We start from the raw sequence: 23,904 nt of genomic DNA on the forward strand, positions 1-23,904 counted from the left end.
AATAAGACGCGGAGACAAAACGGCTTCAAAATTTGAAGTACACGCCCAGTCCATACCTCCATTCTCCGTACACGGTGAGGCATTCATGCATAACAACTTATTATGCAAATTACAGCCGGCCACGTGTTTTTGATGCTTGTAAACAAACCACGTACTGAGTGCAGTGATTCGCGGACACATCGTTCGATCGATCGCGCACATGGCCACGGCCCACGTAAAATGTACTTGATGCAAAGACACACACACACACACGCTAATTTCTGCAGAATTTCTCCCTCTGAAGAAATACTATTTGAAGTTGGCGCTTTAGACTCTGTTGTCACACACACCCGCGCTGTGCAGCATCAGAGCAGACGATCATCCCATCGCAGAGGTGTAAATCGGGATTGTGATCTACACTTAGTCCAGTCACTCTCTCCTGTCGGCCGGCTAGCTGACAGCCACTCTCGTCAGTTGCCAAGCGTTTTCGTAGGTGGGCGAAGCCAGTAGAGAGTATCTCTATCTAAAAACCACTCTCCGCGCCGTACGTTCTGTATCCTCTGAAGATGTTTCGACAATTCTTCACAGTTTTCTTGTTGGTGGGGCTTGCTTGCCAGGGTGATGCATTGTTTGATTGGTTGTGGAGTTGGAATGGCCCTTCTGATGTTACTGATCCTGAAGTCAACATGAACGCGGTAAGATCAAAATTATATTTCCTTCCACACCACGGTTGAACTTTTACCATTACCTGAAAGTGAAACTACTTCATTGCAAGACTGTCAATCGCCAACCGTCTTCATGCTGTTCGAGGCATCGTACCCCGGTCCCCGTCAGTCTGGTGTGTCGCGCTTTGAGTTTGATCAATTTAATTTAATACAAATAAGGAGTTTGGATTAGTCGTAACATTCGATTGTCCCAAGGGTCGGGATGATCATAAAAAGAATACGATTCCCTAAACTATTCATGCTCTATCTATAATTTAACAAACTAAACGAGGAAATGTCTGTTTCAATTTATTTAGCTTCAACAAGTTCACCCAAAAAACTAACTGAACAGAACTGAACTGAACAGAACTGTTCATTGTAATTTACTGTGTACCAAGATTGCAACGTTTAGTTCCAGAGGACTGAGTTTTATACTTTTTTTTTTTTTTTTAACACAAACAGTATGCAACAAAAGACAAAAAGTACAAACAGTTCGATCGATTGAAATTGTATCTTTTTACGTTTTTGATTGGTCCTTATTGTGTAGGGCCGCCAAAGTAAAACCCTTTTTAGTGAAATGTAACGGGTTTTTTGGGTGTTTTTTTTTTTTTTTTTTGGGGGGGGGGTTGAAGTAAGAAAAAATTATATCAGTTTGAAACATGTAAGAAAATTAAACATGTATAAGAAGATGCCCCACCATTGTCAGATTTACACGATTGCCACCATGCTGCAGCCGGCGGGCGAGGGAACGTGAATAACTCATTTGGGAATGTTGATGTCATATGTTTTGCAAAGCTAATAACGTTTCCAGATGTTGAAGAGTTAGTTCGACAAAAACAAAATTGACAAAATATTAAAATGTAATTTATTTTTATGTTAATTACTTAAGTTAGTATGTGTTTGTATTAGTATGTCAATGGAGTTATTAACTAACATAATTATGTCTCCGGTCTACACTGGCTGCAGACAGTTTAGAGCAGGGAGACTTAAAATGTATTACATTAATATTAACAACAAAAGGTATGCTTACTATTATACAAAAAATTACATAAAAGTAGTGTACGTGCGGTCCCTGTACGTGTATATTAATAAAGTCAATGACCTACTTTACAAAATACAATACTCAACTTTAACTACGATCAAGGTAAAGAATAGAAACAAACATTATGTGACCCAGATCTGAAGGAAGTTCAACCGAAAAAGTTCAGAATGACAAAATTCAAAGTATTATTTCAAGTGTACAGCTTTAAAAAATAACTTTAAAAAGTATGTATTACTTGTATACGATGTTTTGTTACATCACTGGTCATCATTTTGTTCCCTGTTTACGTACTCAAACAGCTTTCTCAATTGACAGGCTAACAGGACCTTTTTGAGAGTAAAATCCTTATTTTTCTCCAGCTTGAAAACTGAAAGTTTGGATCACTTTCCTTTCGAAAAGCAAACAATCTTTCTTCAGTTCAGGTCAACAGGTCCCTGAACCAGACCAAGGCTTGAACTAGTGTTTATAGTTCTCCATCAATTTAGTTTTGAGTTATAGTGCAGGCTTTCATGAACAGCTTATTTATTAGATCGAAGTATCTGAGTTTCTCTGACTTTGTCAGTCAATCAACCTGTAAGATATTGTCATAAACAGTTTTGTCAAGGATGCCATTTTGATTATGCTTATTCTGATAAAAGCACAGATTTGAAAACAAAAGTTTACTCCAAGCCATAGAGAAAGCATTTTTTCAGGACAATGAAATAAATAAAAGTTATAAAAAAACAGCACATGGTTTAAATTTGTCATTTTGAAGCCTTCATTTTGGGTAACAGAACAACTGACAAAGGACAGGAGTGTTTTCCCAATGACATAGTTTCAACATTTGAACTATGGTTTAAATAATGCAATGTGGGTCCAAGTTCCATAATGAGACCCATCCGCCGGGAAAGTTACTGAGATGACCATGGACTGTGATGACCTAAGCCAAAAAACTTCCATATTATTCCCATGATGTGTCCACCTGGCGACAGTTTGAGATGGTTCGAGTCGAGTTGCCTCGTGGCATTTCAACACCAACAGATGGTCCACAACTTGCTACACGGTGAACCTTGGAATCCCATTAACTTTTCTAAACATTCCAATTTTATTAAGATCTTCTCCAGATAAAGGTACACGTGTCCTTCTTGATAACAACCCCAGTTAATTCAGAAAAAGTACAAAAAACAATAATATTGGAAATAAATTGCCTAAAATTTACTAGTCTCGATCATTGGCAGAGCCACCTTCAGAGGTAGAGCTCACTGCAGAGTAAATGTAAAATCAGTACTAATCCTTCATAGAAAATTGTTTGCTGTTGTTTTCTAAATTCGTTCATACCGTTTTCTCACAATTTGAAAGTTTGAATTTCTTACAGTAAAACTAACAGCACAGACATGCCACCAAAAAATCCTCCAAAGACTGGTTATAATTGCTTCCAATGGAAACTCTGCACAGCAGTTAAAGCTGGTACTTCTATGGGTCTTTGAGTTGACACAGTGAACTAAATTAGGTTATGTACCATGTGAAAAAATACCCAAGGCAGGGGGTCAAGTAACTTCTTGGTAAGAATAACAAACTTTGCAGTCAGGCATTTAAGGGGGCCCCATGTGTGTCCTAGAGATACTAGAAGAACTGTAGTGCTGAAGAATTGTCGAAGGGGGCCTCTAACAACTTTAATAAAAACAAAATCAGCCTAAGATTAGGGAAAAAAATGTTTGAAATAAATAGCCAAGGGCTGCAGTCTATTCTAGTTGTAAAAGTTGGGGATGGGTTGATTCTTTGTTCCCTTATGGTTTGCTTTATCCATGACATAGGTCTTGTTTACAATGATCGCTCAATGTTACTATTCTAGGATTTAGCAAATCAATCAGGAGTTGTTATTTGGAATGTTGAGAGATGGAAATTCTGCTACTGGAAGAACAACAACCGTTTTTGTAAGGAAAAAAGGGAGTTTTCATAGCATTTTAAAAATCTTAATCCAGTTCCTTCCTCTTATTTTAACGCACACACCATGCAGTAACTTGAGCATTATGGTGATTTGGTAACATGGTGAAGAAAAGAAAAAAATTAAATGTGCAATATAAGCCTTGCTTTGATTGCTGCAAAAACATAAAATAATGAACAGCAGTGTTTTTTGAGGGTTTTTTGACAGTGACTTTCTTGACTCAAGTGCAGGTCCTCAAAGGCCAAATTGTTGCCTACACACAGTGCTGCTACTAGGCATGTGTTTTGAATCAGTGAGCTGTTTTAGTATGGCAATATTTCATACAGGCATGTAGGACTCCCATAAATAAGTTTTCTGGAAATTATGTGGGCAAAGATTGTTTATAAAACTCTACAATAATGTTCATATTGAACAAAAGCTGTCACAGTTAACTTTGTTTTGCATGGCCAAATTTTTATTATAAGACAAAACAACATTACGTACCATTTTTACCTACTCATACCAAGCCAGTTGTACAAAATAATTACCTCTGAGTGTCCGTCCAGAATACCCTACTGACCCCAAATTAGTTTTCGCAACTTTTATCTGCAGGAATCATCATCTATCTAGTGGGTGCCATTCAAAACCAACTAGTTTTGAAAGAAGCTTTCCACAGTTTATGAAGATTCCATCAGTTAAATCAAAATTCTACCCTCCTGTTTCCATCCACTGACCCAGTGACCCCCAAGCAGTCATCTACACACCTGCTTCAACTATTTGGATGGCAGGTTTTGTACCCCTATCTGGCAGCCTAAGGGTCACGTAGTCAGGCTGGGCATGGAATGGTCCACATTCCAAGATAATTCAAAATAATGGCATCCTGATAAGTTTTCAAACAATAAAAACCTACAAAATGTTGTTTTTATTATGATGTATTGATTTTCTTAAAGGCATTGTACACATTTGGTAATTTTTAAAAGACCAGTATTCTCACTTGGTGTATCCCAGTCCCAAAATATGCATACAATAACAAATCTATGAAAGTTTGGACTCAATTGGTTATCAAAGTTGCAAAAGAATATAAATGAAAGAAAAAAAAAACACATGTGTTGCACAATATATCGTCAAGATGTAGAATGCACATAAACCTTTTTTTTTTCAGACCAGATTTTGTTAAAGACTAAAGAGGCTAGTCAATTCACTCACTCATCGCCAGGACAAGTTAAAAAAATGGCAACAGTCCAAGAATTCCACCGTATGTAAACCATGTCCCACCTGTGGCATCACAAGCTCATATTAAAGAACAACAGAACCAACAGAGCCTGGACTTCATGCAGACATAATTTGTACACATCAAGAAATCATTTAATGTGATATTATTGCATGGGATTGAATCATTTGATTTTTATAAACTTTTTTTTTGAAGGGGGCACATCTCAAAAACATGCTCAGCTGTTACTTTTACAACTTTGTGTTGACATTATGACACAAACTGTAAACTTTCCCATGGAGTGTCAGAAAGACCCTAAAGTGTATCAAGGTCACTCTTTTTGCAAACAAAGTTTAGGCCTGGGTTTATACCCCACCCCAAGTTGAGGACCCTTAACTGCATTAGCCCACTAATCAGAAAAACGTGCACGTGCGAAATCCCATTTCCCACAGTTGGGAATTCAGTTCAATTTGTATTTCATTTGCAGAATTTAAACCTTGTTATTTTAGGTAAAGTAGCTGCTCTGGAAGGACTGTTTCTATAAGATTACAGTTGTGCCACTCGGTGTCACTCAAGTCAAGCATGTGACTTGTATTTGTAAAGTCGCTTGTATGTGAGAGAGCATAGAGTAAGGAGAGCTGTAGAAAAAGGCTTCTTGGTGGTTGTTTGTTGGGGTGTTTATTTACTTGTTTGTTTGTTTGTTAGTCTTTATGTTTGTTTGTTTGTTTGTTTGTTTGTTTGTTTGTTTGTTTGTTTGTTTTTGTATTGTTTGTAGCACCCTTATGCCATGCCAGATGGGACATTTAGGTATTTTAAAACCAGGTTAACATCTTTGATGTTACTTTTTGGAAGTTGTATACATAATTAATAAATTGCTTTTATTTTGTTTTTGTATTTTCCCAGCACTTTTGTCCAATGCTGTATTTTCAGAAAATCTAAAGTCACCTTACCTTTTACCATGACTAAATTGTTAACAAAGGAAAGTTATTCACTTTTTGAAATGACTTGCCTCAAATAGAAATAAAGCCAAGCTTTCAAGCCAAGGGAATATGAATCTTTTACTTTCCAAAACCATATTTACCAACTATGCACAGGGTACTGACCCATAACACACTTCTTTATCCTACCTCTCGTCTCGCTCGGGAATAGCAAAAATTGTTTTGAAGGGGTACCAAGACTTAATTAAGACCAGGGGCAACACAGGCCATGGACTAATATACAGTGTCACCTTATAAATAGGTGGTGTGTAAAAAGAATTGAATAGTCACATTTGCATTTATTGGTTGTATGGCTTCTGACTGGCATCTCCGGCGGACAAAGATTGACAAAATAGAGAGACTGCCAACATAGGGCTAGAAAGCTCAGTTGGTAGAGTGCCAGCACATTAATCCGTAGGTTGTTGGTTCAAATCCTGCTCTAGTCAACTTGTCTTCACTCAACCCCAAAATCATATTATATTTGACTTACAGACTGAGTTGATCACCAGTAAAGGGTATCCATGTGAAGAACATGCCGTCACCACAGACGACGGATTCATCCTCGGTCTTCAGCGAATCCCCTACGGCCGTGATGAAACCCCCGTCCCGCCATCCAACCAGACAAACGGCACACAACCCGCCAGGAAGCGACCTGTCGTCTTCCTCCAGCACGGACTGCTCTGCTCGTCGACAAACTGGCTGACGAATCTCGCCAATCAGAGCTTTGCTTTCATTCTAGCTGATGCTGGGTTTGATGTGTGGTTGGGGAATGTCAGAGGCAATATCTACTCCTTGAAGCATACTCATCTCAGTCCAGACTCTGAAGAGTTTTGGGATTTCAGGTTTGTTAAAACACCCATAAAAATCATCTTCTTGTTTCCCCCTTTTTTATTTTTTTAACATTTACGTATGTATATTTTCAAATGCTTTTTTATTTACTCGTTGCTGTAAGTGATGGTTTGTCTGCTGTTGATTTTGGATAAATAAATAGATTTTGTGCTAAAAACAAAGTTTGTGTGAGAATAATCGTTTGATATAAAGGCAACGTTCTTCTTACGAAAATGAGAAAGTTTCAACTATTATTAGTAGTTGCCCACTACCTCTTTTTGGGATGATCACTTGAAAAAAGTCTTGTGCAAAATTCAACATTTTTTGTATCTTGGGTTCAAGTACATTGCTTTTTAAACTGCAAATGAGTTGCACACTTTAACTTATTCCTGACTTCTGTTCTTGAGGTTTTTTTCTGAATTTAGACTTTTTGAAGTCAGCCATGTGAACAAAATCAGCAAGTTTACTTTTAAAATGTCAAGAAATCTGCTCAATTTCATTTAACTCTCTATCTCTAGTGCAAAGGACACTGTTCTTAGTAAAAGCCCTGTGCAAACTAAACCATTGGGTTTCATAAAAAGTGGAATCGCCACCATTTCAACATACCCCCTCAAAGTTAAATCCTAGTTTCAGTCAGCCATGACTCTTTTAGTTATTACTGGTTCTTTTCTTTTTCTTCCTCAACAGCTGGGATGAGATGGCAGCATTTGATTTACCAGCTATGGTTGATCACGCTCTGGCAGTGAGTGGCCAGGAGCACCTCTACTATGTCGGACACTCTCAGGGATCTGCCATGGCATTCGCTGAACTCTCAACGAACAAAGAATTGTCAGAGAAGGTATCTCTATTGTATTCCAGCTGAAAAAGCAAAAGTCAAGCTCTTTCTTATTATCAAGATAACTTGGGAAAAAAAAACTGCACTGCATGCAAAGTTGCCAAATGAAAGAACAAGAGACTTTATCCTCCCATCCATTCCTCCCATCCATTCAAAAATCTGTGAAAATTCAAATGTCATTGTTTTCTTTTGTGAGATTCCCTGAAACTGGTTTCCGGTCAGGTAACATTGCCTTATGGAACATGGCCCAAGCAAGCATAGAATCTACTCTCTAAATGCAAAGGAGTGTAAAATCACTCTTTGAAGAGCCATGAGGTACAACTCTTTTTCGAGTGGTCTTCCACTCTTTTAGATTGAAGTTTGCATCTTTTTTGAGTGATTTTTCACTCTGTCCTGACATGGAGCCATATGAGGGACAACTCGAAATTTAAAGAGTGGTGTTTTTCACACTTTTACATTTAGAGAGTAGTGTACGGCTTCTTTTGATTGTGGCACTGAAAAGTGCTGCTGATGTTTGAGTCTTTAGATGGTATTTTATCAACGATATTTCAGATGAAAACATTTCTCAAGAGGATTCATTCTTCTATAAAGCTTATAATCACTCTGCTTTCAGACAAGAAAGTAAGAAAGTGAAACTTAATAAGTTGTTCGTTTCTTATTCTATTTCAGATCAAGATGTTCTTTGCACTTGGACCAGTCACCACTGTTGGTCACATGACAAGCCCGTTGAGATATCTGTCTCCCTATACTTCAGAAATCAAGGTGGGTTTATCACTCTTTTCAAAGTGACGCAAGTGCTAATTTATTCATTTTATTGAGAATTCAAATATTTTGTTTTCCTACTACAATTTGTAAAAGGTTCACTACACTACATTTGTAGTACATAGTGGGATCTTTTAATCTGAAAAAAAAAATCTTACACTTTTTAACTTGTCTGACAAGAGGTAAGTGTTTTATTTTTTAAACTTGATGTTTCTGGCTTTTATATGATAAAACAGGTAATTTTTTCATTAAATGTTAGAAATGTATTCAGTGAAATTTCAGGGGTAGGAAGGGCAGTGTAAGTGCACAAACAATTACATTTAAGGCTTGGTTGAATATTTATGTATTTTTTTTTCTTTTCATTCTGATAGTTTGTGTTGAATCTTCTTGGAGTGAAAGACTTCATGCCGTCCAGCAAAGTAACAGAATGGCTAGCCGCTGACATCTGCTCTACCTCTGCAGATGCTTGGTGTGAAAACATCCTATTTGTATTGTGTGGATTTGATAAGTCAAATCTCAACGAGGTAAGGGGTGTGACAGGAGGTTCTGTGCCCTCCCCCGCAGTCACTGGTGATTCTGTGCCCCCCCCCCCAAAACCACATCAGCAAACTGTGTACAAACTTCTTCTGATAGCGCCCTCTTTTGAATCAACCTCCTTCAGCCCATGTTAATCTCCCATATGGGGGACAATCTCCGTGGGACAGATTTTCCTAGAACACTGGCATGTGATTTCTGAGGATTTTTTTTCTTCTGATTTGAGGAGTTTTTTGTAAACTCTTTGAGCCTTCAAACCTTCTTGTCTACATTGTGCCAACACCTGTTGTGTTGTATTTCTGGTGATTCACAGAGTCGGTGAACTAGGCCTAATGTAAACCTCCTGAATTGTACCATCTGGGAGGTTCTAGGTCTAGAATAAGGGAGCACCCAGGCCTCCAAGCCATTTTCTTTAGGAATTTCCACATTCCTAAATCACATCCCTGGATATATGTGTGATTACTTCATGGCTTTGCCTTGAAGGAATTTTATAGTTGTGTTACATGCCAAAGGAAACTTGATGAACAATATGGTGCTGCCATGTCAGAATAGTAAACCCTCAAGGCTGTGCTGTGATTGTACAAGAGTTAACTAACCTAAAAATAGATCTAAAGTGTTTTTTCTCATGATCTAAAAATGTTTTTAAAAACAGGGTTTTATGGTTTATAGAACAAAACAAAACTCTGTTTCAAAGGCAAAGGGCATTTCCGTTGTAAAATCTTTAAGCCATAAGGGACAATTTTGAAGAGGCACAAAGGCCAAGACCAGGGGCAACGGAGGCCATGCCTCTGCGTGATTAGGGGCATGTGATTAGGGGCATGATCATCAATCACAATATGTACTAGACCAGAGACAAACTGTTCAAATTTAATACAAATAATATATACTATTACAGCTTTTTATGCGACAGTATGTCTTATAAGCAATTCCTACAATAAATCCACAGATGAAAATACTTGAACCAAGTAGTCTTTGACTTTTGCAAAAAAACTTTTAGTTTGTGACTCATCTGTGTCCATTTTCATAGAACTTAGAAACTTGTTTTTCTTTGTCGCGCCTTGAGCGCCTACTTGTTAGGTGGATATGTTTGCGCTTTACAAGTGTCATATTATTGTTATTATTTTAACACAAAACAAGCCAAGTTTACCAGAATAAGGTAACCAGCTAATCTATTATACCACGTTTGAGATTTGTGGCTGGTATCCTGCAAATTTCTGCTAAGCAGAAACCTGTTAAGCATTGTGCACTTTCACTGTGTACTCATTCCAATGTGTATCCTTACTACAGACCAGACTACCAGTGTATTTGTCACACTCCCCAGCCGGCACCTCCACACAAGATATGATTCATTTTGCTCAGGTAAGTCACAGTGGTATAACAACTGTGTTACAATTTAAAGAGGGGTAAAAGTTTAAAATCTCAAAATAAACCTGTGACACTAGGCCTACTCATCTTTTCACAATAAAACTGTTTTGAAACTGCTCAGGTATTAAGTCACAATTTAAAGAGTGGTATAACAACTGTTTTACAACTTAAAGAGGGGTAAAAGTTTAATATAAATTCCAGCTAGAGGAAAAGAGGAAATCTCAAAATGAACTTGTGACACTAGATAGACCTACTCATCTTTTCACAATAAAAATTTGTCTTTTCATTTTGAAGATGGTATCATCAGGAGAGTTCCAGAAATATGATCGCGGATCTAAAGAAGAGAATATGGCACGATACAACCAGGTTAGATTAATTTTATTTCATTCAGTCTGGTTGTTAAGCCAAGGACTCTCTGAAGAGCAGCATTAATCACTATATTATCCAAGAACCCCATTGGAAAAGACAAGGAAGGAAGTTTCAGGTTTAGGGAAGAAAACCGCAGAAAATTATTCCAAGGAAAATCCATGCAGTCAGGTAGGCACTAAATACCCAATCTACGTAGTGCCCCCAGCGTGATTTGAACCGGTTTCAAAGAGGCGAAAGGTGAAAAAGATACAACTTCGCCGACCAGACGACCCAGTTACACATTTAGTTTCTCAATTTTACAGTTTAAAATACAACATCCTAAGAAAAACCCGAGCACCTAGTTTACCAGACCCAAGCTCTGGTTTTGCTAGCAGTAGAGTGTGTGTTCGAATCCAAGTCATGACGCTTGTGCCCTTGAGCAAGGCACTTAACCATAATTGCTTCATAAAAAGTTGAAAAAGAAGTGCATTCTGCTCTACCACCCAGCCTCCTAGTAGATGATACCCATGCCTACATCCTTACAAACTGTGGAGTGGGTACCCCGATTTCAGCCCAAGGAGTAGGTGGCAATGTGCCCTTGCTGACAGTTGACCTGGGTCGAAAGCCTGTATCAAGAATGTGTAGCCCTCACCTTGAATTGGCGTCTTGACTTGTGAGTTGGGCGATAGCTCACTAAAACAATACAGTTTCTCAGATTATCAATGCCAAGAGGTTGGTACATAACTATTGATGTCCTCTTTCTTTATACCCAGACCACACCTCCCTTGTACTACCCTGAACACATCACAACCCAAGTCTCTCTGTACTGGGGCGGAAAAGATTGGCTGGCAGATCCAGAGGATGTCAAGATGCTGATCCCGAAGCTACAAAACCTCCAAGAGAACAACTACATCCCTCAGTATGATCATCTGGATTTCATCTGGGGAACAGACGCACCTTATTGGGTCTATGAACCTATCATTGACACCATCTTCAAGGAGGAAGCAAAGATGGAAGTCAAGGAAAAGAAGGAAGTCAAGGAAAAGACGAAGAGCTCTGACGCCAAGGTGAGGAACAACCATACTGTACCTCGCAACCAGACGGCTGTCAACACCGAGAAACTTGAGAACGAATTCAACCTTTAAATTCTTCTGTTTGTTACTTTTTTTTAATCATTTCTACGTTACTCTTTTTTATCACAAGAACTGTAAGTAGTGTAGGTAGTGTTTTATAAATGAATACATGTTGGTGAAAATTTAACAAAGAGGAAAAGGGTTTGGCCAGAGAAGTTTATGGTCCGAGGTCAACACTTCAAGTTATTGGTGTATTACCTACACATTCAACTTGAAGTTGATTTGGCATTGGTGAGCTTCACAACATCACCTCTTTTTTCATATGATAGTGTCGAAAAAAGATGCTAAATTTTCATATCAAACCCTCCTAACTCTCTTGTAATATATTTTCTGTTTGAGTTTACCAACCATTCCAACCTTTGAGTTGTACGGGTTTTGTAAAGCAGCCAACTGTACATAATTGTGTATTGTAAAGATGCAAGTCAGCTGAGGATAGTGTTCCCAACTTCAGGGGTTATACTTAAAGGTGGAAATGCAATCATTTTAACATACCCCTTAAAGACAGTGGACACTATTGGTAATTGTCAAAGACAAGTCTTCTCACTTGGTGCATCTCAACATATACATACAATAACAAACCTTTGAAAATTTGAGCTCAATCGGTCGTCGAAGTTGCGAGATAATAATGAAAGAAAAAAACACCCTTGTCACACGAAGTTGTGTGCTTTCAGATGCTTGATTTCGAGACCTCAAATTCTAAACTTGAGGTCTCGAAATCAAATTTGTGGAAAATTACTTCTTTCTCGAAAACTACTCCACTTCAGAGAGAGCCGTTTCTCACAATGTTTTATACTACCAACCTCTCCCCATTACTCGTTACCAAGTAAGGTTTTATGCTAATAATTATTTTGAGTAATTACCAATAGTGTCCACTGCCTTTAAGGGGTTATACTTATAAGTGGAAATGCAATCATTTTAAAATACCCCTTAATAATCATTGTGTCACAGTTTTATTCTTTTTTTGTCAGGTATGACTAAGGCCTACAATGATAAACATTTTGTTTGGAGTGCCCCACCCCCCTTGCTTCCATAAACTCGAGTGTAAAACCTCTTTTGACAAACAAGACTATGCAAGACCACTTCAAGAAAGAAACTAAACTTCTGATATCATTATAATCTATCATAATTATTTTGTATAATGTAGCCTATTAGTCAATACATTTCAAAATATTGTAGTTTGAATTTTGTTTATTATTTGATGGGTTATTTCTTAATAAATAATTGAGAATTCAAACAAAATCAGAATGTTACATAATCGTTATCTTGTCTTAAGTGTAGAAACCATAATTCTGAAAGTTAGTATTTTTTGCAAGATATGCTTAGTGAGCACAGTAACCAAGATCAAATAATGAACACTGCAAAAATTCGAGTAGGCATACGCCCTCAAATTACTTCAAAAGCTCAGTTGTAGGCCTAGTAACAAAAACGCCTTTTCGGTGCGCAGACTAATAAATAAAACATAATGTTTTAAAACGAGATAGGGCCCTTTATAGGCCTACGTTGCGCACACTGAAATGTAAAAGCACCCATCATACGCAAATGCAAACTTTTGAAGCTAGAAAAGAGTGGAATGTTGCGAAGTGTGCTAAATCAAACGTTCTTATTCCTCAATGATCAATCCATCATACCATGTCAATGAGTTGTAGTTGACCATTATTCTTTCCACTATAACTGCACCCTGGGTACACCTTCATCACATTATAAAAAAAAATTGCCCTAATAAATAAACAAAAATGCAAATATTATTTTGTCAATGTGACTGTTGTGCGGAAAACCCCGCAAAGTTGCATTGATGAAATGGCATATTGATATAAATATTCCTTGACAACGGATGTAAATTACCTTTTCGTAATATTTTCTAGGGTAGTCATTTGCTTCAGGTCGTTACAATCTCTTTCCAGTTCGTGATCCACCAAAATGCAGAATTGAGGACATTACCAATGTCACACGTGCGTTTTAGTTCAATAATAACAAATCACAGCAATTACTGATAGCGCCCCCTATTGTCAAGATACGAGAACACCCCCAGCCTGAACATCTGACGTCACATTTTCAATCCAGGCTCGTGAATAACTATCCTTGCGGATAAAGACAGGGGCCCAGTCTACCCTAGCCTGACTGCAATCTCCCCCCCCCCCCCCCCACTCCCCTTGTTGGTGGTTTAATGGGATTTTGGTTTTATTCAAAAAAAGGGAATCCTTAAAAAAGCATCAGGAAATTTGTTGAAGATGGCAAACATAAACTGCAGGGAAAAATTGCAGCCTGACTTCAAACTTCTAGGCTCGTTAACTGCGGATAAGACAGGGGGCCAAGTCTACCCGACCCCCCCCCCCAAGCACACAATGTCTATTGTCAATTATTGTGTAGTGCACGCAATTCTACACCCCCCTCCCCTTCCCTCCCACCTTCCAATTTAATTTCCAGCAACAAAAACACCTGTATGATTGCCAATTCCGGTTGTCATTGACATCTCATTTATTGACAACATTATGATTAATAGCTGCAGGTGTTCCCATACAAATAAAGTGCAGATTTATCCGTCTTCTGAAGCGTCGGAAACAACGACATATCTTTTTATTTTATTTGCGCATTTTCCAGTCGCAGTTCCTAGCTTTACATAAATGAAAAGGTGAAAACGGTGCTTGAAAGCGCCAAGTGATAAAGCAACCTGGACTTGTACAGCACGCGTGTTTGACTTTTGGAGTTTTACCCTTGATGATATGATGTAGCCTAAGTTTGTGAGCCGATTTTCCACAAAATAAATTAAAATTTTTAAATGGATGCGTGCAAATGAAAAAAAAATAGTTTGAAAAATCGAAAGCTTATAAAATGTAACATTTTACTCTGTTTTTGTTTTGTTTTAAGTCTCAACAGTTCAGATTTAAAATAGGGGTGGGACCGATGGGCACGGACATTAATAGGGGCGTGGCCTCCCCCTCAATTACGCTACTGGATTGACGTAACAATGCCAAACAATTTGGCGTTCTATTTTGTGCGATATATGCGTTGTCAGAATCGAAAATGTTTATACAAAGATGTTATTAAAGCCATTGGACACTTTCGGTAAACAGTATTGTCCAAAGGCCCACACTTCGTGTATCATAACTTATATACAAAATAACAAACCTGTGAAAATTTCGGCTCAATCGGTCATCGGAGTCGGCAGAAAATGACGGGAAAACCCACCCTTGTTTCCGCACGTTTCGCCGTGTCATGACGTGTGTTTAAAAAAAATCCGTAGTTCTCGATATCGAGAATTGATAATTGTTTTAATGTTTTCTCAAAAAGTAAAGCATTTCATGGAATAATATTTCAAGAGAAGTCTTTCACCATTATCTTCTGTAAACCCTGTAAGTTATTTGTAAATCTGTAAACTTTTTTTTTCTGTTCCGAAAGTGTCCAATGGCTTTAACCCCAAAACAAAATAATTATATATACACATCAAACAATTTATGGTTTCAATAAACAACATTATGATTTATAATATATATTGCACACGAACCAAAGACCCTAACAGAAGAACGCCACGACCAAAGTTCGCTCAATTGCAGTTGTGACTCGTCGTGTACACAGCAGTAAACACGGAACAAGATTAAGATTTTAAACTTTAACTCTAAAACAAAATAATTATATATACACATCAAACAATTTATGGTGTCATTAAACAACATTATGATTTATAATAGATATTGCACACGAACCAAAGCCCCTAAATAACAGAAGAACGCCACGACCAAAGTTCGCTCAATTGCAGTTGTGACTCGTCGTGTTACACAGCAGTAAACACGGAACAAACCACTTCGTTATAATGAATCAGGCAATACGTGTTTGATGTATGTTGTGATGAGGAATGTTTTATCAATGTTAATCCGTGCCGTTTATCTCTCAGTTATGGTTGTGGAATGTTGGCAGTAAATCCTCATGCAGTTTACAGGTACGTAAATTATTAAATCACAATCATACACTGTAATGCCTTCAAGTCGTTTATTATGTGTTTTGTGGGTAGCAGTCAGAGAATCTGATGCAGATGCCCTGCTTGGAATGAGGCATCAACAACCGTCACAAACTCTCCCCTCGCAATGAGGGGATGTTGATGGCTCAATTTTAATCATATAGGTTTTGTGTCTGTTCTGTTTGTTCCAACACGTTGTTCACGCCTGTCTAACTGTTTGTGTTTGCTGACTGATAAACTCTAAATATTAAAGTCAGTTGCCATTTGGTGTATGTGTCCCTTCGTACTGATTGTGGCAGCGTCCTTCTTGCCAATTGCTATAAAGCTTGCTAGGCAAATTGCACATTAACAATATCACATTGCTTTAGTAGAATGACACTGTGCTACAACAATGTTCATGTTTAGGTAGCTACGCCTTGAATCTTCACTCTGCTGTGTACATTTTCTTACAAATTACAGGCCTATGTCAGTTTGACGGCTTACCTTCCCTTTCCCATGTTTGATGATGTGATATTTTTATTACAAACTTATAATAAATTCTATTTCAAATCACGGCAAAAAAGCCTTTTAGAGTAATCTTCCCAACCTACATGTAAGCCTACCGGTTCCCTGTGGTTCATAGTTTGTTTTTCTATCAGTATTTTGATACCTACACACTACACTGTGGATATTATTGTGATATAGTTGTGCATAATCAAAGTGTTGACCGCGTTGCCATGATACTTTTTTATATCATGGGTTCGAGTTCGAATGCACTCTTTTATTATACTCAATTGTATTCAATCAAATCGCGCCTTTGACATTGTGTTGTATGGACTCGTGTGTACGGACATAATTGGGTGCCGAGATACGAAAAAGGTAAATACAAATCAATGCATCTATAGTTGCAGACTCTTTTTTTGTGTACCTTCGGTATTTTTAACCGTTCGATTATTTTATAAATTGAGTGGTGCACAATAAAACTAAAAATGTGAAAATTTCATTTCAAAAGACCGCCCAAAATCTGGCGCGAATAGTGTCCACGCTGGAAGAACAATCCCTAATAAGGAGTACACTATCTCAAAAGTATTATCTCTTTCTCAAAAACTATGTTACTTCAGGGGGAGCCGTTTCTCACAACGTTTTATACTATCAACAGCTCCCCATTACTATATATCTATCTTCCAATGAGTACATACCTCAAGAGGAGTAAAGTCGTACTCGTTAGCAAGCAAGTTTGCTACGCTAACAATTATTTGGGGTATAACTACCGATAGCGTCCAGTGCAATGATTTCAAATGTGTTTGTGAGATTCCTATTTGCTTTCGTGAGAATGGCATCTTCTCGTTTCTGTTTACCTTTTCTTACAAAAGAAAGTATTAAAGGAAATAAATAAAAAATGGTGGGATTTCAACTATAGTTCCTCAGTTAGTGGAAACATAAGATTAAATCTTATTTTGGGGGTTGCAAAAGGCAAACATAATTTTTTTCATGACTCAAGGAAACTTTCATGAATAAATACTTAAAATGACACCTCAGAGAGAATGTCACGCTACCTTGTCGCTTCCTTTGCTCAGTAATTATTTGTCAAATCGATTCCCCACTCATTAGGGGAAAGGACATCGAACAAAGATTAAATCAAAGTTAACATGTACAGACGACATTCGACGGCTGTTTGTGGTATGTTTTTTTTTTCACAAGTAGAAGTTCAAATAGTTGCACAGTTGAGTTTCACTTTATATCAAGCAGCTTGGGTCGATTGCTTTTAGAATAACATCAGTCAACCGCACACAAATATATCGTGAAGGAAAACTTTCCGTTTTGTAAGTTATTCTTTGAGACCAGAGGTCGATTTCACAAAGTTACTCCTCAGAGGTATTTACAAAGTAGGACGAGTAACTAGTCCTAACTCGAGATAAGAACGTAGCCTTAACTCTGTGTAAAAATTTGGGAAATTTGTAGATGTTATGTTCCACTTTCGGTTTAATATCATAAACAATATTTAAAACTAGACTATCCTTTCACCACAATCTCGCCCAACACGTCTAGAACAAAATCAAGCCTTGAAACAGCCGTCCAGTACCTACAAAAGATCGTGTTCCTCCTCCGACCGTAAAGAGTGGCAAATATTTACCTCAATTTATCCACAGAGAAAGGATAATTCAACCGTGACAAAAAGAATGTTTCAACTCGTGTTGGTTTAATTAACCTACAAGAACATCTAGTGTTTAATTAATCAATGTGGAGCCAAAGTGATGTGTGGTTTGTGTTGATACGGGCTACTGTTTGTATCAGTTGCTCACGAGTATGGCAGTTTGGGTGACATGGATGTATTTTGCTCAGTGGAATGCTGAAATCGCTTGTGATCATTTAAAGTTTCGTGTATTGTTTTCATGATATAATAATTACAACGTCTTTATGTTAAATATGAGGTAAGTGATTGCAAGTTGATGCACTTTATGAAGAAATTTAAAATATCAAGCTCGGAAGGGGTGCTGCCGAAAATGGGCGACCGCTTGGACGGAAACCTCGTCACTGCATATTATTTCAAATAAAGTGCATGACGTCGTCGCATTCGTTCGACGATGTTTTTGATGCTTGACTTGATAGCAATGTTTTTTTAAAGTTTTTTTTTAACTTTTTTTTTTTTTTGGGGGGGGGGGGCGGGGGGCGGAGTCGGGTTTTATGTATCGGGTCATCCAACTTGTGCCGGATGTTTATGAGTCTGTTGACTCGAGTTTGAGCTGAGTGCGATAACTTTCAACTCAAATATTATGTTTCGTAATGGAATCAAATCACATCAAGTCATTTGATCAAATAGAGACATAACATTTTATTTTAATATAAAGTGAGTCATTCTTAAAAGTAATTTCAAGAATCCCAAGTTGGGCAATACAATTTGTATGCAAATTTGTATGCATTATTTTATGCAAATTCTGTAAAGCCTTCGTTAGAGAGGGAGCTTGGCTAGTGCTGTGCCGGATTGCATGGCACTGCCGGTCCTCCTTGCCGGTTTGTCTCTGGCATGACGATTATAATGTGTCTTATTTTACGTCTCTACATTTTACTCTTATCGGCCATCCCGCCCTTCTTCACCAGTGCTGTCTTTCAGTTAGGTGTGTAGACCAAGTTATCGTCAGCCCGCATTTCTTTATTTTCGTTAAAGACACTGGACAGTGGACACTATTGGTAATTGTCAAAGACGAGTCTTCTCACTTGGTGTATCTCAACATATGAATAAAATAACAACCATGTGAAATTTGAGCTCAATCGGTCGTCGAAGTTGCGAGATATTAATGAAAGAAAAAACACACTTGTCGCACCATGGTCACACGAAGATTTGTGCTTTCAGATGCTTGATTTCGAGACCTCAAATTCTAAATCTGAGGTCTCGAAATCAAATTCGTGGAAAAGTACTTTTTTTCTCAAAAACTACGTCACTTCATGGAGGGAGCTGTTTCCCACAATGTTTTATACTATCTCCCCATTATTCGTAATGTAGAGAGGATTTATGATAACAATTATTATGAGTAATTACCCATAGTGTCAACTGCCTTTAACTGTCGGAATCGTTTTTTGCTTGTTTCGATTGTTAATCTTTTGCGTTTCGTTGTTTACAGGGAGCAAGTTCACGATGGATTGGCGTTCGCTTCAAGGGGAAACTCTCCACCTGCGTCGTTGATAATAATCATCTGTTTCGACACTAACCACAAAACATCAGCAACACACCAGTGCAATCCCAGTCAAATGTTAAACTGAGAATATTCTACCATGGACTAAGGCTGTATCAGAGAGACCAGCACTACTCAGGTTTGCATTTCGTATCTTGAGCCTTGAACCATAAAGCATCATCATGGAGTCTGACACCGCAGTCGCTGATGATACGGACCATGTAGAAAGATTGTCTGGAGGACCTTCCTCACGTGAAGGTGGCGAGAAAACACTGAGATCGAACTTAAAATCCCCTACCGACGGCCAGGAAGGTCGAGCTGGTACCCCTCTCGAAGGAGTGTCATGTAACGGGACACAACTGAGATACAAGAAGGCACCAGAGCCAGCGTACTACTCCAAGTTGAAGCGAAAAGAACCGAGCTCTGGAGGGTTGGAACTGACTTCAACTCGTGTTACCGTGTACCCTCAACAGGACCTAGAGTCTTGGAACAATAAGCGGGACTACACCCTTCCTAAACTGGGTGTCTTGAAAGTGAGACTCGATGACCGTTGGGCTTGCGACGAGCTCGGGGATACCGTGAATTCGTTCTTTTCCCCCGGCTCAATGTTCCCGTCCAGGGGGTGGAGTCGCGAGCCTAGTCGTACTGGGAGTGCGGACTCGTACTTTCGTCAAGGAGGTTGGGGGTCTCGCGACCAGCATGGTCTCTTTCAGAGTCGGACACAAATGGAGAAAGCTTTCAATACGTTCGGTAACTCGCGACCCTTGGCTTCATCAAGTCGGCCTCACACAAGCGCGGCTGTACTCCACAAGAAACCTTCTCCGAGTACTAAGGACTCTACATCAGCAGACCGGGCTGACAGCAAGTCACCGTTAGCCTGGTATAGTGCCCCCAATCGGCAGAAGGTGGTCCGTAAATCGCCACCGTGGAGGTCATTGATGAATAGGCGTCCACAGGGAGTCCGTTCGGATAAGACTAACTTGTGTCCGTACCATTGTAGGTGTTGCTTCAATGAGGTGAATGACACCGAGGGTAGTTCTGTCTATAAACTAGACTTGGGGATTCTGTAATGCCATGATTGGTCGGGAGTCCGGGCATGGGGAATCAGTGGGGGCAATAAGGGCACCGATGGCGAGCTCCGGGCCAGGGAGGCACGGGTCCCGCCCGGTGGTTGGAGTGTTGAATGGCAATCGCCGGTAGACCCGCCATGGGTATCGGTGGAGCTCAAACTCCACGAAGTGGAATAGCCAAAAAAATGGTAAAACAAAAAAATGTATTGTAGGCGTACGATAGCATGGCGAAAATTTTATTACAGACGTAGCTTAAAGGCACTGTACACTATTGGTAATTAGTCAAAATAGTTATTATCATAAACGCTTTCTAAATTACGAGCAATGGGGAGAGGTTGATAGTATAAAACATTGTGAGAAACAGCTCCCTCTGAAGTGAAGTAGTTTTCGAGAAAGAAGTATTTTTCCACGAATTTGATTTCGGGACCTCAGATTTAGAATTTGAGTTCTCGAAATCAAGCATCTTAAAGGAAACTTCTTGTGATCATGGTGCGACAAGGGTGTTTTTTCTTTTATTAATATCTCGCAAATTCGACGACCGATTGAGCTCAAATGTTCACAGGTTTGTTGTTCTATGCATATGTTGAGATACACCACCTGTGAAGACTAGTCTTTGACAATTACCAATAGTGTCCATGCCTTTAAAAAACGACACTTGATCACAGATGAGTTAGTTTTTCCGATTTGCGTTAATTGATTTTAAAAGACAATGCACAAAGTAGGCTCTTCTCATAACTCAAATACAGCTTCTTGCAAATTACTTTTTTTCACCGAAGTGAAAGTTAAAAGTTGGTGGTAGGACAAACAAATAAAACGATGCCTGAATTTCTTGAAAGACGACACCGCTCAAAAATTGCACTACTTTTAATATTACTCACTTGTAATAAATAAACTTTCTAAATTGCTTTGCACTAGCCTAGTAAATAAAAAACTAAAACCTTGCGAAAATAATTCACAATTTTGACGACCGTGCTCGCGAGGAGTCTTCGAGATGTTAAAGATAGGCCCAATTCGTCGAGTGGCTATTTTTACACACTTGGGAAAAGTTGTAAATTTTCATTTTAGGTATTGCACGTCACAAAATTAAAGCCATTGGACACTTTCAGTAAACAGTATTGTCCAAAGGTCCACACTTCGTGTATTACAACTTATATATAAAATAACAAACCTGTGAAAATTAAGGCTCAATCGGTCATCGGAGTCGGGAGAAAATAACGGGAAAACCCACCCTTGTTTCCGCACGTTTCGCCGTGTCATGACATGTGTTTACTATAATCCGTAATTCTCGTTGTCGAGAATTGATAATCGTTTTAATGTTTTCTCAAAAAGTAAAGCATTTCATGGAATAATATTTCAAGAGAAGTCTTTTACCATTACCTTCTGTAAACCCTGTAAGTTATTTGTAAATCTGTGATTTTTTATTTTATTTTTTTCTGTTCCGAAAGTGTATAATGGCTTTAAGCCAATGATAAGTGGTATTAATTAAAAACCAAAAGCTTATATCATTTAAATAATTATCAGTGTCGTGACGTGATATCATTTTTTTGAGAATCGGGCGATGCAATTACAATTGTAACAAGATACGGTACTCCACTTGCATGCCGAACAACCAAAAGCTTATAAACGATAATCATATTTTCATTTATTTTTACGATCATGATAAAATATTCTATGATATTTTTTTCTGTCTTGGTTCTTTGTGCATGAAATCGGTGTTTTGTGGTTCGTGTGTAAATCACTCAGATGAGCAGCTGCAGAATGTAATCTCAAACCCGCTCCAAATGAACTGCTTTGAAGTGAATCAGGTTCTGAAGTGCCAACTCGATACGCTGCAGTGTCGGCTGGATTGTGATTAATGTGCAGTGTGCAATACATGCAGTAATTTATTTCATTTCATTACATTTTATTTGCCAGCAAACATGAAAAAAAAAACACTTAAAAAATAAAATTGCACATCAAAGATTTACAAGAACAAGCACTACAATGGTTATAATAAGAATACAAATAGTGTAAAAACGCTAGCAAATTACTGAGAAATCTGGCCTGGCCGCGGGCAGATACATGTACTGTAGGAAACAACCTCCAGTGGGGTGGTACACAAAACACTTGAGACAAAACAAAAGACAAGAACCCTGGCATGGAAAGCAAATAGCGACAGAAAGTCACTTTCAAAGTGTGAATAGTACCTGTTCATGAACAGCATTGTAGTTCAGCATTTCATGTCAAAGTACAACTTATGAATTGGTATACACATTGAAAACAGTCCGTAAATTCCCCCACCAACGAAACAATTAAATACAGGGATTAAAGACAGTGGACACTATTGGTAATTACTCAAAATAATTATTAGCATAAAACCTTTTTTGGTGACAAGTAATGGGGAGAGGTTGTTGGTAGAAAACATTGTGAGAAACAGCTCCCTCTGAAGTGCCATAGTTTTCGAGAAAGAAGTAATTTTCAACGAATTTGATTTCGAGACCTCAAGTTTAGAACTTGAGGTCTCGAAATCAACCATCTAAACGCACACAACTTCGTGTGACAAGGGTGTTTTCTTCTTTCATTATTATCTCGCAACTTTGATGACCGAGTGAGCTCAAATTTTCACAGGTTTGTTATTTTATGCATATGTTGAGATACACCAACTGTGAAGGCTAGTCGTTGACAATTACCAATAGTGTCCACTGCCTTTAAATCATGGTATATTAACCTAATTTTTGTCTTCCAAATTTGTGTGTGTGTGTGTTTAGGATCCCTTATTTGAAAGTTATTCCGTAGACTTGTCCACCTAAACACACATTATTTGTAAATGCCATAAATGGAGGACTTCCCTTTGTTCTCCCATTGTTTGGATTTTAACACCGTCTCTGTTTTTGTACACAAAAGCGAAGCGATTAATCTTTATTTTACTGGATTCCTTTGGTCCTCGGAAGTCCTCGATTTAAACCAAACACTGCTGCCTCTAAGTCAGTTATGTACGATTTTCTGTAGGCCTACCTGTTACATTGTCATTTGTGTTATTTGCAATAACGTTTAAAGGAACACGTTGCCTTGGATCGGTCGAGTTGGTCTTTGAAAAGCGTTTGTAACCGTTTTTTATAAAATGCATATGGGTAGAAAGATGTTGTAAAAGTAGAATACAATGATCCACACAAACATACCTCGAAATTGCGTGGTTTTCCTTTTACCTCGTCGATTAATACGTCGGCCATTTATGGGGGTCAAAATTTTGACTCCCATAAATGGCCGACCATGTTAGTTCGCACAGTAGAAGGAAAACCACGCAATTTGGAGGCAAACTTGTGTGGATCATTGTATTCTACTTTTAAAACATCTTTCCAACCATATGCATTTTATAAAAAACGGTTACAAACGCTTTTGTTTTGACCAACTCGTCCGATCCAAGGCAACGTGTTCCTTTAAAGTAAAAAGTAGAATATCATCAAAGGGAAAAGACTGAGAGAATATTGCATAATAGAATTATGCACGAATAAACTTTCATCGTTTTATAATTAATTTAACTATTTTGTGTACATTGTTTTTTATTGTGAAGTTTTATGTTTTGAATAACGAAGGATATATGTAATAATTGAGGGTAAAAACTGTGACAATATG

General features: G+C 38.2%; 2 protein-coding genes across 2 annotated transcripts; both read left to right on the plus strand.

Moving 5' to 3' along the window:
* The first annotated feature begins 191 nt into the window (after positions 1 to 191).
* Positions 192 to 12,817, plus strand: LOC139940027 (gastric triacylglycerol lipase-like). Its single transcript, XM_071936224.1, has 8 exons — positions 192 to 674; positions 6,308 to 6,657; positions 7,331 to 7,481; positions 8,148 to 8,240; positions 8,612 to 8,764; positions 10,062 to 10,133; positions 10,434 to 10,505; positions 11,261 to 12,817. Exons 1-8 carry the CDS (start codon positions 546 to 548, stop codon positions 11,630 to 11,632), a joined length of 1,392 nt encoding a protein of 463 aa, XP_071792325.1. The 5' UTR covers positions 192 to 545; the 3' UTR covers positions 11,633 to 12,817.
* A 2,538-nt stretch (positions 12,818 to 15,355) lies between these two features.
* Positions 15,356 to 23,345, plus strand: LOC139940112 (uncharacterized). The gene is made up of 2 exons (XM_071936358.1): positions 15,356 to 15,554; positions 19,172 to 23,345. Exon 2 carries the CDS (start codon positions 19,405 to 19,407, stop codon positions 20,290 to 20,292), a length of 888 nt encoding a protein of 295 aa, XP_071792459.1. The 5' UTR covers positions 15,356 to 15,554; positions 19,172 to 19,404; the 3' UTR covers positions 20,293 to 23,345.
* The last annotated feature ends 559 nt before the right edge of the window (positions 23,346 to 23,904 follow it).

Source organism: Asterias amurensis, chromosome 7, assembly GCF_032118995.1.
Source record: "Asterias amurensis chromosome 7, ASM3211899v1".
Taxonomy (NCBI): Eukaryota; Metazoa; Echinodermata; class Asteroidea; order Forcipulatida; family Asteriidae; genus Asterias; species Asterias amurensis.